The sequence below is a fragment of the Somniosus microcephalus genome, unplaced genomic scaffold (assembly GCF_052327205.1).
Source record: "Somniosus microcephalus isolate GS21.2 unplaced genomic scaffold, FLI_Smic_1.0 scaffold2, whole genome shotgun sequence".
In the NCBI taxonomy this organism is placed as follows: domain Eukaryota; kingdom Metazoa; phylum Chordata; class Chondrichthyes; order Squaliformes; family Somniosidae; genus Somniosus; species Somniosus microcephalus.
Window position 1 is genome coordinate 1,492,059 of NW_028225189.1, and position 15,329 is coordinate 1,507,387.

The 15,329-nt window shown below is 49.1% G+C and overlaps 1 protein-coding gene and 1 pseudogene across 1 annotated transcript; both read right to left on the reverse strand.

The window, feature by feature from the left end:
- LOC147084075 (uncharacterized) overlaps window positions 1–15,329 on the reverse strand; it is a 42,216-nt pseudogene that overhangs the window by 6,374 nt on the left and 20,513 nt on the right.
- LOC147084076 (histone H2A type 2-C-like) lies at window positions 9,303–12,446 on the reverse strand. The gene is made up of 2 exons (XM_085979903.1): window positions 11,433–12,446; window positions 9,303–9,393 (listed from the first exon to the last, which is right to left on the reverse strand). Exon 1 carries the CDS (start codon window positions 12,239–12,241, stop codon window positions 11,735–11,737), a length of 507 nt encoding a protein of 168 aa, XP_085836029.1. The 5' UTR covers window positions 12,242–12,446; the 3' UTR covers window positions 9,303–9,393; window positions 11,433–11,734.

Here is a 15,329-nt window from a genome sequence, read left to right on the forward strand (position 1 = left end):
CAATATTAATTAAGGAGTCAATTACTGCTGTAAGGAGGGACGATATATTAGCGGGTTCCTCTAATGAGGCCATATGGGTAGAACTTAAAAACAAAAAGGGGGCAAGCACTTTGCTGGGAGTGTACTATAGGCCCCCAAGCAGTCAGGGGGAGATAGAGGAACAGATATGTAGGCAAATCTCAGAGAAGTGCGAAAATAATAGGGTAATAATAGTGGGGGATTTCAACATCCCCAATATAAATTGGGATAGTCAGAGTGTGAAAGGCTTAGGGGGTGCAGAATTCTTAAAGTGCATCCAGGAGAGCTTTTTGAGCCAACATGTAGAAAGTCCTACAAGAGACTGGACCTAATTCTGGGGAATGTAGCCGGGCAAGTGGTGGAAGTATCAGTAGGAGAGCATTTTGGCGACAGTGACCATAATTCGGTGAGATTTAAGGTGGTCATGGAAAAAGACAAAGACGGCCCGGAAATAAGGGTTCTAAATTGGGGGAAGGCCGATTTTAATATAAGGCAGGATCTGGCCAAAGTGGACTGGGAGCAGCTACTTATAGGAAAATCCACATCAAAACAGTGGGAGACTTTCAGAAGGGAAATAGAGAGAGTACAGCGCCAACATGTTCCTGTAAAGGTCAAGGGTGGGACCAACAAGCAAAGGGAACCTTGGATGACAAGGGATATACAAAAATGCATTAGAAATAAAAGGGGGGCTTTTGGCAGTTACAAAAGACTAAAGACAGAAGAAGCCCTAGAGGAGTATAAAAAGTGCAGGGGCATACTTAAAAAAGAAATTAGGAGGGCGAGGAGGGGCCATGAAATAACACTGGCGAGCAAAATAAAGGAAAATCCTAAGATGTTTTATAAGTATATTAAGGGCAAGAGGATAACCAGGGAAAGGGTAGGGCCCATTAGGGACCAAAGTGGCAATCTGTGTGTAGAGCCAGATGATGTAGGCGGGGTTTTAAATGAATTTTTTGCATCTGTGTTCACTATGGAGAAAGACGATGCAGACATAGAAATCGGGCAAGGGGACTGTGACATACTTGAACATATTAGCATCGAGAGGGAGGAGGTGCTAGCGGTTTTAGCAGGCCAAAAAGTGGATAAATCCCCAGGCCCGGACGAGATGTATCCCAGGCTGCTGTGGGAGGCAAAGGAGGAGATTGCAGGGGCTCTGACACAAATTTTCAGAACCTCTCTGGCCACAGGGGATGTACCAGAGGACTGGAGAACAGCTAATGTAGTACCATTATACAAGAAGGGTAGCAGGGATAAACCAGGGAATTACAGGCCAGTGAGCCTAACATCTGTGGTAGGGAAATTATTGGAAAAAATTCTGAGGGACAAAATTAGTCTCCACTTGGAGAGGCAAGGATTAATCGGGGATAGTCAGCATGGCTTTGTCAAGGGTAAATCATGTCTGACAAATCTGATTGAATTTTTCGAGGGGGTGACTAGGGGGGTGGATGAGGGAAATGCTGTGGATGTGGTTTACATGGACTTCAGTAAAGCCTTTGACAAAGTCCCGCATAGGAGACTGGTCAAGAAGGTAAGAGCCCATGGGATCCAGGGTGCCTTGGCGCGTTGGATCCTAAACTGGCTGAGTGGCAGGAGGCAGAGGGTGATGGTCGAAGGTTGCTTTTGTGACTGGAAGCCTGTGTCCAGTGGGGTACCTCAGGGATCGGTGCTGGGTCCCTTGTTGTTTGTGATCTACATAGATGATTTGGATGAGAATGTAAAAGGTATGATCAGCAAGTTCGCAGATGACACGAAAATTGGTGGGGTGGTCAATTGCGAGGAGGAAAGCCTCAGGCTACAGGACGATATAAACGGGTTGGTCAGATGGGCGGAAAAGTGGCAAATGGAATTTAACCCTGAAAAGTGCGAGGTGATGCATTTTGGACGGACAAATAAGGCAAGGGAATACACAATGAGTGGTAGGACCCCAGGAAGGACAGAGGGTCAGAGGGACCTTGGTGTACATGTACATAGATCCCTGAAGGCAGCGGAACAGGTAGATAAGGTGGTTAAAAAGGCATATGGGATACTTAAATTCTATGCCTCGGCTAATGAAGGCAAGAGCAGGGAGGTGATGATGGAGCTGTACAAAACACTGGTGAGGCCACAGCTGGACTGTGTGCAGTTCTGGTCGCCTCACTATAGGAAGGATGTGATTGCTTTGGAGAGGGTGCAGAGAAGATTCACCAGGATGTTACCTGGGATGGAGCGCCTCAGCTATGAAGAAAGACTAAACAGGCTGGGGTTGTTTTCCTTGGAGCAAAGAAGGCTGAGGGGGGACCTGATTGAGGTATACAAAATGATGAGGGGCATAGATAGGGTAGACAAAGAGGAACTTTTCCCCTTAGTAGGGGGGTCAATAACAAGGGGGCATAGATTCAGGGTAAGGGGCAGGAGAGTTAGAGGGGATTTGAGGAGGAACTTTTTCACCCAGAGGGTGGTTGGAATGTGGAACTCAATGCCCAAAAGGGTGGTAGAGGCAGGAACCCTCACAACATTCAAGAAGCATTTGGATGAGCACTTGAAACGCCATTGCATACAAGGCTATGGACCAAATGCTGGAAAATGGGATTAGACTGGACAGGGATTGATGGTCAGCACAGACACGATGGGCCGAAGGGCCTCTTTCTGTGCTGTATAACTCTATGACTCTATGAGGAAAAAAAAATTTACGCAGTGAGTGGTTAGGATCTGGAATGCACTGCCTGAAAGGGTGGTGGAGGCAGATTCAATCACCGCTTTCAAAAGGGAATTGGATAAATACCTGAATGAAAAAGAATTGCAGGGTTACGGGGAAAGGGCGGGGAGTGGGACTCGCTGAAGTGGTCTTGCAGAGAGCCGGCACGGGCTCGACGGGCTGAATGGCCTCCTTCTGTGCTGTAACCATTCTATGATTCTATAAAATATTAGAAAGTTTGTTCCACAGAAGCACGAGGTTTATCTGCTTTTATTGATGAATTTAAAAAGTCTCTATTAAAACCTGAGCCCGTGTGTTGTGAGCCAAAGAGCCTTGTGTCCAATGAGGGGAATAAAGGCCCACAGCCTCCCCTGGCCCCGGGCCCTGAACAAGGGACTGGAGAAACTCGCTGCCCTGCGGGTCAGACAATCAGCCGGCGCTAGGCCCGCCCCTCGGGCTACCCGATTGGTTGGAGGACCCGCCGCCGGCTCGCTCCTCCAGCCCGTCTGTCAATCAACCATCAGCCAGAAGAGGTCGCTGGTGAGACCAGTGAAGAAAGAAAGACTTGCATTTCTATAGCGCCTTGCACCACCACCGGACGACCCAAAGTGCTTTACAGCCAATGAAGTACTTTTGAAGTGTAGTCACTGTTGTAATGTAAGAAATGCAGCAGTCAAATAGCGCACAGCAAGCTCCCACAAACAGCAATGTGATAATGACCAGATAATCTATCTTTTTGTTAACTCTGTTTCTCTCTCTACGGATGTTGCCTGGCCTGCTGAGTGTTTCCAGCATTTCCTGTTGTTATTTCAGACTTCCAGCATCCGCAGTATTTTGCTATTATCCTTTTGTTACATTGATTGAAAGATAAACATTGGCTCGGACACCGGGGATATTTCCCCTGCTCTTTCCCACATTACAACAGTGACTACACCTCAAAAGTACTTCATTGGCTGTAAAGCACTTCAAGACGTCTGCTGGTCATGAAAGCACCATATAAATGCAAGTCTTTCTTTCTCAAAATAATGTCATGGGATCTTTTACATCCACCTGAGAGAGCAGACAGGGCCTCAGTTTAATGTCTCATCCGAAAGACGCCACCTCTGACAGTGCCTCAGTACTGCACTGGAGTGTCAGCCTGGATTTTTGTGCTCAAGTCTCTGGAGTGGGACTTTAACCCACAACCTTATGCCTCAGAGGCAAGAGTGCTACCATAGAGTCATTGATTTATACAGCACAGAAAGGGGCCCTTCGGCCCATCGTGTCTGCGCCGGCCATCAAGCCCTGTCTATTCTAATCCCATTTTCCAGCACTTGGTCCGTAGCCTTGTATGCTATGGCGTTTCAAGTGCTCATCTAAATGCTTCTTGAATGTTGTGAGGGTTCCTGCCTCTACCACCCTTTCAGGCAGTGAGTTCCAGATTCCAACCACCCTCTGGGTGAAAAAGCTTTTCCTCAAATCCCCTCTAAACCTCCTGCCCCTTACCTTGAATCTATGCCCCCTGGCTATTGACCCCTCTACTAAGGGGAAATGTTCTTTTCTATCTACCCTATCTATTCCCCTCATAATTTTGTACACCTCAATCAGGTCCCCCTCAGCCTTCTCTGCTCTAAGGAAAACAACCCCAGTCTCTCTTCATAGCTGAAGCGCTCCAGCCCAGGTAACATCCTGGTGAATCTCCTCTGCACCCTCTCCAATGCAATCACATCCTTCCTATAGTGTGGCGAGCAGAACTGCACACAGTATTCAGTCTGTGGCCTAACTAACATTTTGTACAGCTCCATCATAACCCCCCTGCTCTTATATTCTATGCCTCGGCTAATGAAGGCAAGTATCCCATATGCCTTCTCGCTGTCCTGCTGCCCTCAAGGATCTATGTACATGCACACCAAGGTCCCTCTGATCCTCTGTCCTTCCTAGGGTTCTACCATTCATTGTGTATTCCCTTGTTAGTCCTCCCAAAATGCATCACCTCACACTTTTCAGGGTTAAATTCCATTTGCCACTGTGCTGCCCATCCAACCAACCCATCTATATTCTCCTGTAGCCTGAGGCTTCCCTCCTCGCTATTTACCACTCCACCAATTTTCATGTCATCTGCGAACTTACTGATCATACCTCCTACATTCATATCTAAATCCTTAATGTACACTACAAACAGCAAGGGACCCAGCACCGATCCCTGCGTTACACCAGTGGACACAGGCTTCCAGTCACAAAAACAACCTTCGACCATCACCCTCTCCCTCCTGCCACTAAGCCAATTTTGGATCCAATGTGCCAAATTGCCCTGGATCCCATGGGCTCTTACCTTCTTGACCAGTCTCCCATGTGGGACTTTGTCAAAAGCCTGACTGAAGTCCATGTAGACTACATCAACTGGACTGCCATCATCCACACACCTAGTCACCCCCATTGAAAAATTCAGTCAAATTGGTTAGACATGATCTCCCCCTGACAAAGCCATGCTGACTATCCTTGATTAATCCTTGCCTCTCCAAGTGGAGACTAATTCTGTCCCTCAGAATTTTTTCCAATAATTTCCCTACCACTGATGTTCGGCTCACTGGCCTGTAATTCCCTGGTTTATCCCTACTACTACCCTTCTTGAATAATGGTACTACGTTAGCTGTTCTCCAGTCCTCTGGCACCTCCCCTGTGGTCAGAGAGGTTCTGAAAATTTGTGTCAGAGCCCCTGCAATCTCCTCCCTTGCCTCACACAGCAGGCTGGGATACATCTCGTCTGGGCCTGGGGGTTTATCCACTTTTAAGCCTGCTAAAACCACTAGTACCTCCTCCCTCTCAATACTAATTTGTTCAAGTATATCACAATCCCCCTTGCCTGATTTCTATGCCTGCATCGTCCTTCTCCATAGTGAACACAGATGCAAAATATTAATTTAAAACCTCACCTTCATCTTCTGGCTCTACACACAGATTGCCACTTTGGTCCCTAATGGGCTCTACTCTTTCCCTGGTTATCCTCTTGCCCTTAATATACTAATAAAACACCTTGGGATTTTCCTTTATTTTACCTGCCAGTGTTTTTTCATGACCCCTCTTCGTTCTCCTAATTTCTTTTTTAAGTACCCCCCTGCACTTTCTATACTCCTCTAGGGCTTCCAGTGTTTTTAGTCCTTTGTATCTGCCAAAAGCCTCCCTTTTTTTCCTAATCCATTCTTGTATGTCCCTTGACATCCAGGGTTCCCTGGGCTTGTTGGTCCCACCCTTGACCTTTACAGGAACATGTTGGCGTTGTACTCTCTCTATTTCCTTTCTGAAAGACTCCCACTGCTCTGATGTGGATTTTCCTACAAGTAGTTGATCCCAGTCCACTTTGGCCAGATCCTGCCTTATCATATTAAAATTGGCCTTCCCCCAATTTAGATCCTTTATTTCCAGTCCATCTTTGTCCTTTTCCATAACTACTTTAAATCTCACCGAATTATGGTCACCGTCACCAAAATGCTCTCCTACTAACTCTTCTACCACGTGCCCTGCTACATTCCCTCGAATTAGGTCCAGTACCGCCCCTCTCTTGTAGGACTTTCTACATGTTGGCTGAAAAAGCTCTCCTGGATGCACTTTAAGAATTCCACACCCTCTAAGCCTTTCACACTCTGACTATCCCAGTTAATATTGGGGAAGTTGAAATCCCCAACAATTACTACCCTATTATTTCTACACCTCTGAGATTTGCCGACATATCTGTTCCTCTATCTCCCCCTTACTGTATGGGGGCCTATAGTACACTCCCAGCAAAGTGCTTGCCCCCTTTTTGTTTTTAAGTTCAACCCATATGGCCTCATTAGAGGAACCTGCTAAGGTATCATCCCTCCTTATAGCAGAAATTGACTCCTTGATTAATATTACTAACCTGATTTTTGGTCAACTCTTGGCATATTCACGTTTAATAAGTCTCCGGGAGAAGGAGTCGCTTCACTTGTACTGGTTCCTGGGGCCTGATCACCTTCCCCAGGAGCAGGGCCTTGACCCTGACTTTATTCACTTGTACTGGTTCCTGGGGCCTGATCACCTTCCCCAGGAGCAGGGCCTTGATTCTGGGGGTGTTTTATTGCACCGCATGGTGTACTTGAGAAGAGCCCCATCAGGGCGAGTGCAGGAGGGTCAGGGGGCGAGTGCGGGAGGGTCAGGGGGCGAGTGCGGGAGGGTCAGGGGGCAAGTGCGGGAGGGTCAGGGGGCAAGTGCGGGAGGGTCAGGGGGCGAGTGCGGGAGCGTCCATCTCCAGGACCAGTGTGTATCTGAGTCAATGGGACTCTCTCTGACCTTTCTCCCAAGTCCATCTCCAGGACCAGTGTGTATTGGAGTCAATGGGACTCTCTCTGACTATTCTCCCCAGTCCATCTCCAGGATCAGTGTGTATCTTAGTCAATGGGACTCTCTCTGACCATTCTCCCCAGTCCATCTCCAGGACCAGTGTGTATCTGAGTCAATGGGACTCTCTGACCTTTCTCCCCAGTCCATCTCCAGGACCAGTGTGTATCTGAGTCAATGGGACTCTCTCTGACCTTTCTCCCCAGTCCATCTCCAGGACCAGTGTGTATCTGAGTCAATGGGACTCTCTCTGACCTTTCTCCCCAGTCCATCTCCAGGACCAGTGTGTATCTGAGTCAATGGGACTCTCTCGGACCTTTGTCCCCAGTCCATCTCCAGGACCAGTGTGTATCTGAGTCAATGGGACTCTCTCTGACCTTTCTCCCCAGTCTATCTCCAGGATCAGTGTGTATCTGGGTCAATGGGACTCTCTCTGACCTTTCTCCCCAGTCCATCTCCAGGACCAGTGTGTATCTGAGTCAATGGGACTCTCTCTGACCTTTCTCCCCAGTCCATCTCCAGGACCAGTGTGTATCTGAGTCAATGGGACTCTCTCGGACCTTTGTCCCCAGTCCATCTCCAGGACCAGTGTGTATCTGAGTCAATGGGACTCTCTCTGACCTTTCTCCCCAGTCTATCTCCAGGACCAGTGTGTATCTGAGTCAATGGGACTCTCTCTGACCTTTCTCCCCAGTCCATCTCCAGGACCAGTGTGTATCTGAGTCAATGGGACTCTCTGACCTTTCTCCCCAGTCCATCCCCAGGACCAGTGTGTATCTGAGTCAATGGGACTCTCTCTGACCTTTCTCCCCAGTCCATCTCCAGGACCAGTGTGTGTCTGAGTCAATGGGACTCTCTCTGACCTTTCTCCCCAGTCCATCTCCAGGACCAGTGTGTATCTGAGTCAATGGGACTCTCTGACCTTTCTCCCCAGTCCATCCCCAGGACCAGTGTGTATCTGAGTCAATGGGACTCTCTCTGACCTTTCTCCCCAGTCCATCTCCAGGACCAGTGTGTATCTGAGTCAATGGGACTCTCTCTGACCTTTCTCCCCAGTCCATCTCCAGGACCAGTATGTATCTGAGTCAATGGGACTCTCTCTGACCTTTCTCCCCAGTACATCTCCAGGACCAGTGTGTATCTGAGTCAATGGGACTCTTTCTGACCTTTCTCCCCAGTCCATCTCCAGGACCAGTGTGTATCTGAGTCAATGGGACTCTCTATGACCTTTCTCCCCAGTCCGTCTCCAGGACCAGTGTGTATCTGAGTCAATGGGACTCTCTCTGACCTTTCTCCCCAGTCCATCTCCAGGACCAGTGTGTATCTGAGTCAATGGGACTCTCTCTGACCTTTCTCCCCAGTCCATCTCCAGGACCAGTGTGTATCTGAGTCAATGGGACTCTCTCTGACCTTTCTCCCCAGTCCATCTCCAGGACCAGTGTGTATCTGAGTCAATGGGACTCTCTGACCTTTCTCCCCAGTCCATCTCCAGGACCAGTGTGTATCAGTGTCAATGGGACTCTCTCTGACCTTTCTCCCCAGTCCCTCTCCAGGACCAGTGTGTATTGGAGTCAATGGGACTCTCTCTGACTATTCTCCCCAGTCCATCTCCAGGATCAGTGTGTATCTTAGTCAATGGGACTCTCTCTGACCATTCTCCCCAGTCCATCTCCAGGACCAGTGTGTATCTGAGTCAATGGGACTCTCTATGACCTTTCTCCCCGGTCCATCTCCAGGGCGAGTGTGTATCTGAGTCAATGGGGCTCTCTCTGACCTTTCTCCCCGTTCCATCTCCAGGACCAGTGTGTATCTGAGTCAATGGGACTCTCTCTGACCTTTCTCCCCAGTCCATCTCCAGGACCAGTGTGTATCTGAGTCAATGGGGCTCTCTCTGACCTTTCTCCCCAGTCCATCTCCAGGACCAGTGTGTATCTGAGTCAATGGGACTCTCTCTGACCTTTCTCCCCAGTCCATCTCCAGGACCAGTGTGTATCTGAGTCAATGGGACTCTCTCTGACCTTTCTCCCCAGTCCATCTCCAGGACCAGTGTGTATCTGAGTCAATGGGACTCTCTCTGACCTTTCTCCCCAGTCCATCTCCAGGACCAGTGTGTATCTGAGTCAATGGGAATCTCTGACCTTTCTCCCCAGTCCATCTCCAGGACCAGTGTGTATCTGAGTCAATGGGACTTTCTCTTACCTTGTTCCACAGTCGATCTCTGGAAGCTCTTTGAATCGGAAGGGTTCTCTCCGGTTGGTGCTCTCACAATCCTGTGCTGGTTCACCTGCTGTCGTTCCTCAGTCTACAATCCCTGTTTACTTCGAGCTGAGCACCTTCCTCAATCACACCATCTCTCACCGGGACATCTAATTGTGGCAAAGCAGAAAATAAGAACAATATTGAAAGCGTGAAATAATATAATGTAGACTTTCAATCTGCTTACTAATAATTCAATTTCAAGGCCGAGTATTTGTTTGATTTTGTGCCTTTCCTCAGATCCCCAGTTGCGGGGCTGTGTGTTCAGTTTGGAGATTTTGCTCAGATCCCCAGTTGCGGGGCTGTGTGTTTAGTTTGGGGATTTTCCTCAGATCCCCAGTTGCGGGGCTGTGTGTTTAGTTTGGAGATTTTGCTCAGATCCCCAGTTGCGGGGTTGTGTGTTTAGTTTGGAGATTTTCCTCAGATCCCCAGTTGCGGGGCTGTGTGTTTAGTTTGGAGATTTTCCTCAGATCCCCAGTTGCGGGGCTGTGTGTTTAGTTTGGAGATTTTCCTCAGATCCCCAGTTGCGGGGCTGTGTGTTTAGTTTGGAGATTTTCCTCAGATCCCCAGTTGCGGGGCTGTGTGTTTAGTTTGGGGATTTTCCTCAGATCCCCAGTTGCGGGGCTGTGTGTTTAGTTTGGAGATTTTCCTCAGATCCCCAGTTGTGGGGCTGTGTGTTTAGTTTGGGGATTTTCCTCAGATCCCCAGTTGTGGGGCTGTGTGTTTAGTTTGGAGATTTTCCTCAGATCCCCAGTTGCGGGGCTGTGTGTTTAGTTTGGAGATTTTCCTCAGATCCCCAGTTGCGGGGCTGTGTGTGTAGTTTGGAGATTTTCCTCAGATCCCCAGTTGCGGGGCTGTGTGTTTAGTTTGGAGATTTTCCTCAGATCCCCAGTTGCGGGGCTGTGTGTTCAGTTTGGAGATTTTCCTCAGATCCCCAGTTGCGGGGCTGTGTGTTTAGTTTGGAGATTTTACTCACTGTGAATTTCCGGCCTCCTGAGACTCCCCCATTCTCACTGCTCTGGGCGGAAATGCGCCATTTTCTGTGCGGAGTTACTAACCGGAGCGGTGACCCTGTGAGCCTCCCTCGCTGTGATCTGAACTCGGGGCTGAGCAGCCGCTGTCGGGCCGAGTTCCCTCAGTCACAGAGCGGGCCCTGTAATCCGGGCAACCAGCCTGTTTCTGAGCGGCCGGCGCCGCCCGGCCCAGCACACAGTAAACCCAGGATCAGCAGTGGAGCGGCACTGCGCCTGCTCGGGAGAGAGAGAGAGAGAAAGGGAGCGGCACTGCGCCTGCTCGGGAGGGAGAGAGAGAGAAAGAGAAAGGGAGCGGCACTGCGCCTGCGCCGAAGGGAGAGAGAAAGGGAGCGGCACTGCGCTTGCGCCGGAGGGAGCGAGCAAGGGAGCGGCACTGCGCCTGCGCGGAAGATAGAGGCAAGGGAGCGGCACTGCGCCTGCGTGGGAGGGCAAGGAGCGGCACTGCGCCTGCGTGGGAGCGCAAGGAGCGGCACTGCGCCTGCGTGGGAAGGCAAGGAGCGGCACTGCGCCTGCGCCGGAGTTGGAGCAAGGGAGCGTCACTGCGACTGTGCGGGAGAGAGAGAGAGAGAGAGAGAGAGAACGGGAGCGGCACTGCGCCTGCGCCGGAGGGAGCGAGAAAGGTAGCGGCACTGCGCTTGCGCGGGAGAAAGAGGCAAGGGAGCGGCACTGCGCCTGCGCGGGAGATAGAGGCAAGGGAGCGGCACTGCGCCTGCGTGGGAGGGCAAGGAGCGGCACTGCGCCTGCGTGGGAGGGCAAGGAGCGGCACTGCGCCTGCGTGAGAGGGCAAGGAGCGGCACTGCGCCTGCGTGAGAGCAAGGGAGCGGCACTGCGACTGTGCGGGAGAGAGAGAATTGATCCAACTCCACATACCGGGATCGATCCGAGAGAGAGAACGAGGTGCCTGAAGTCTGATACTCACCTTTAAAACCAGCTCTTAATGCAGGGACAGGTAGGAACTTCAGTTACTATTTGAAATATTTAAAAATTAACCAGAGCTGCAATTCTGGTTAGATCCTGTCTCCCAAATAAAAAGGGAATGTTTGTATGGGTCAGGGTGTATATCGTTCTCCCTATGGAATTATTATCCCAATAAGGAATGGTAGCCGCTCACTCACTTTATACTCGGTTCTTAACATCCGTTCATATTCGGCTCTCCTAACAACGTGTTCATTGAGTGCTGCGCTCACGTTAGGGTTCCGTGTGTTTTGTTTTTCTCTGAAGCCAGTCCTCATCTATATTGAATCACTGATCTGAATATTCGCTCACAGCAAGCCCGCTGCAGTGTTTCTGGATCTGGATTTCTACATGTTGGACAGACAGTTTACCGAAAATGGCTAAATAGTAAGCAGCCCTTTCACAGATACAGTGGGTGGCTCTGAAAAGAGCCTTTGGGTTATTAGATTGAATCTTGTCCACTTTACTTGCTCTTGGAGCTGGCAGTGCTGGTTTTCTTGGGAAGCAGCACCGCCTGGATATTAGGCAGTACCCCGCCCTGAGCGATGGTCACCTTTCCCAGCAGCTTGTTGAGCTCCTTGTCGTTGCGGATGGCCAGCTGCAGGTGTCTGGGGATGATGCGGGTGGTCTTGTCGCGGGCCGCGTTGCCGGCCAGCTCCAGGATTTCAGCGGTCAGATACTCGAGCACAGCAGCCATGTAGACCAGAGCTCCGGCACCCACACGTTCAGCGTAGTTGCCCTTTCGCAGGAGCCTGTGAACACGGCCCACAGGGAACTGCAGTCCGGCCCGGGATGAGCGGGATTTGGTCTTGGCCCGAGCTTTACCGCTGGTTTTTCCTCTTCCAGACATTTCCAAAATCCACTCGTTGAAAGAAATAATGATAAACTCCGCCCACATCTGCCGCCCTTCTACCTTCTGGAGGAATGCAGACAGCAAACTTGTGATTGGTCGCTCTGTGGTGAATTCCATTGGTGTTCTCCGGTGACCAATCACAGTCTGCTTTTCCGCCAATGGCAAGTGTGTGGAAATAACTGTCCTCAACAGTCAGACCGCCAACGATTTTTAATTTCAAAAAGCTCGCCAATATTTTCCTAACCCAGCGAATTAAGTTAATAAATTAACTATTAGCCAAAGATTTCCAGACAGTTTTTTATTCCTTTTGTCTTCTTCCATCTCTCCCTTGCAAATTCCAGGCTGTTACAATCAGGATTAATTCCGGGTTCAATATCGAACTTTAACGGGTGGGATTAAATTCCCATTGATTCTGTAACGGGACACATTCCAGCTCAATCTCTGTAAAAGTGAGGATTCAGATTATCGAGTGATCCTTTGCACAGGCGCTGCTGCGGAAGTGAAACCAGATCTGGGAGTCCTTCTGTGAGAGGAGAAGAGGGACAGAGCGTTCAAACTGACCGCGTTCTGGTCTCTAAGAAACCCCATTCTGGGTTGTTACACTGCAGGAATTCTCTGGTTAATAAAAGGATTGACTCCCAACTGGCATTGAAAAAAATGAAAATGTTTTTGCAGAGATTGAGGTGACTGAAATCAGAGTCTCATCTCGAAAACAAGCTTTTAATTTGTCGGAAGGCGCTGCAAGTGAATGGGTCTGAGATCAAAGGGAAAGAGCGATCAGGGACCGTGTTTGTACTTTACTGGACGGGAAATACAACAGCGACGCTAAGGTTGAATCCGGGCAGTGAAAGTGCTTATCTGAGAATTCAAAACTAAATCTACGGCTGGAACTTCAAACGTTCTCAAAACACACTTGTTACGGAAATAATTACAGTAAATTGTGTCTAAAGAGAGATGAGTTTGTGTAGCTCTTTCAGAGAGATTTTGGGTAGCTCTTAAAAGAGCCGTTGTGTTTTGGGTTTGTTCTTTCAGGACAGCGTGGAGTTTTACTTGGAGCTGGTGTATTTGGTCACCGCCTTTGTCCCTTCTGACACGGCGTGCTTGGCCAGCTCCCCGGGCAGCAGCAGGCGCACGGCGGTCTGGATCTCCCGGGAGCTGATGGTGTGCCGCTTGTTGTAATGGGCCAGGCGGGAAACCTCACCCGCGATGCGCTCAAAAATCTCGTTCACAAACGAGTTCATGATGCCCATGGCCTTGGAGGAGATGCCGGTGTCGGGGTGAACCTGCTTCATCACTTTGTAGATGTAGATGGAGTAACTCTCCTTCCTCGACTTTCTGCGCTTCTTGCCGCCCTTCGCTGCCGGTTTACTGACGGTTTTCTTGGCGCCCTTCTTGGCAACTGCTTTCTTTTCATCAACCATTCTCAAACTCGATTTCAGACACAAAACGACGCAAACCCGCGCCGGGCTCGGAATATATAGGCAGCCCCACAGTCCTATGCTAATGAGGGATGGGTGAAGGCAATGGTTGTGATTGGCTGCTGAAGAGTGATGTTAAATTCCATTGTTCTGCATCTCTATGATTGGCTTCTTTATGTATCCAATCAGATTGAGATTTTGTCACCAGCACGCCCCCTGTAGTCAGAAAGGTAATTGCAAGAGCATATATCCATGCACCAATTCCCAGACCATTATCTGGGGTCCCAAGCACTTCTTCCGGACGAGACAGCAATTTAGATGTACTTCCTCCAACCAGTGCACTATATTCATGTCTTGCAGTGCGGTCTCCACCACTTTAGTTCAGTATCTGCCCGTCTCTAGTACTGTGAGTGTGTGTATTGGAATAGTTCTGTATTATTCAGTCTCTGGTGATTTATGTAAGTGTTGGAATCATTACCAATCTCAGTCTCTGTTACAGTATGTGCGTGTGGGATCCATTCATTTCCTGTCCGTCACTGATACCATGTGTTAGGGTGGGACTCCATCTGTATCCGTCAGACTCTGGTACCGTGTGTCAGTGTTGGGATTCATTCAGAATCTGTCATTCTCTGGTAGTGTATGTGTGTGTGACATTAATTTTGTATCTGTCTGTCACTGGGATGTGCGAGTTTGAGATTCATTCTGTATCTGTCATTCACTGGGATGGTGTGCATGTCTAAGATTAATTCTGGATCTGTCAGTCTCTGGTACTGAGTGTAGTGTGGGATTCATTCCGTATCTGTCATTCACTGGGATGTTGTGCAAGTCTAAGTCTAAGATGTCAGTCCCTGGTACTGAGTGTGAGTTTCATTCTGTATTTGTCAGTCTCTGGGACTGCATGTTAGTGTCATATTAGTGCTGAATCTGTCAGTCTCTCGTACTGTCTTTCACCGAAGAATTCCGCATGTATCTGCTACTTACTCGGTTTATGAAAGTGGGATTCTTACTGCATCTATCAGACTCTGGCACTTGATGTTAGTTTGAAATTAATTCCATTTCTGCTAGTATCTGCTACTGTATCAGAGTGTGGGACTGAATCTATTTGTAAATCAATTATCCACCTCCAGCTATCTGCAACCGCCAATTTCAAACCATTTATTGACAGTAGAACCGAAACACAGCGCTCCGCACAAACCCTTACAGACTCGGGCTTCATATTCAAGGGTTCCCTGAAACCAGAATATTTTAAGTAAGATCCTGTTACAATTAACAATCAGTAATATTCCCGCCTATATACAGTCCCTTCGATCACAAGTCGACCCGTCTCCTTCCATGTCAATCTCTGACTTTATTCCATCTCCCCACACTTCCCCTCACAGACGGGTTCAGCAGTTTACAAACACCTTATTCCAGTTGATTTGGAGAATCTCATGTGTTGGGGTTCGAGTTGTGATGTGGGGTATCTCCGCCAGTGTCAGCGTCTCAGAGACTTTCACCCTGAACCTGTGAACTGAAAATGACCGTGAACTGAAAATGACCATGAACTGAGACTGGAGTCGAACACCCCCCAGTTAGAGTGAGGCCCGGCCCGGACATCCCATTCTCTCTCTGTTTTATTGCAGACACTGGGGGAGGGGTGGGTGCAGCGAAAATCAGCGAGTCACCAGGGAGCCGGGGTTCATTTGAAATGATTTCAATCTGGAATCTGAGCCCGGCCCCAGGACATGGATCATATGATTCCGCGATCACCTCTTTTTGGAAAGATATGGGTGGCTCTGAGAAGAGCC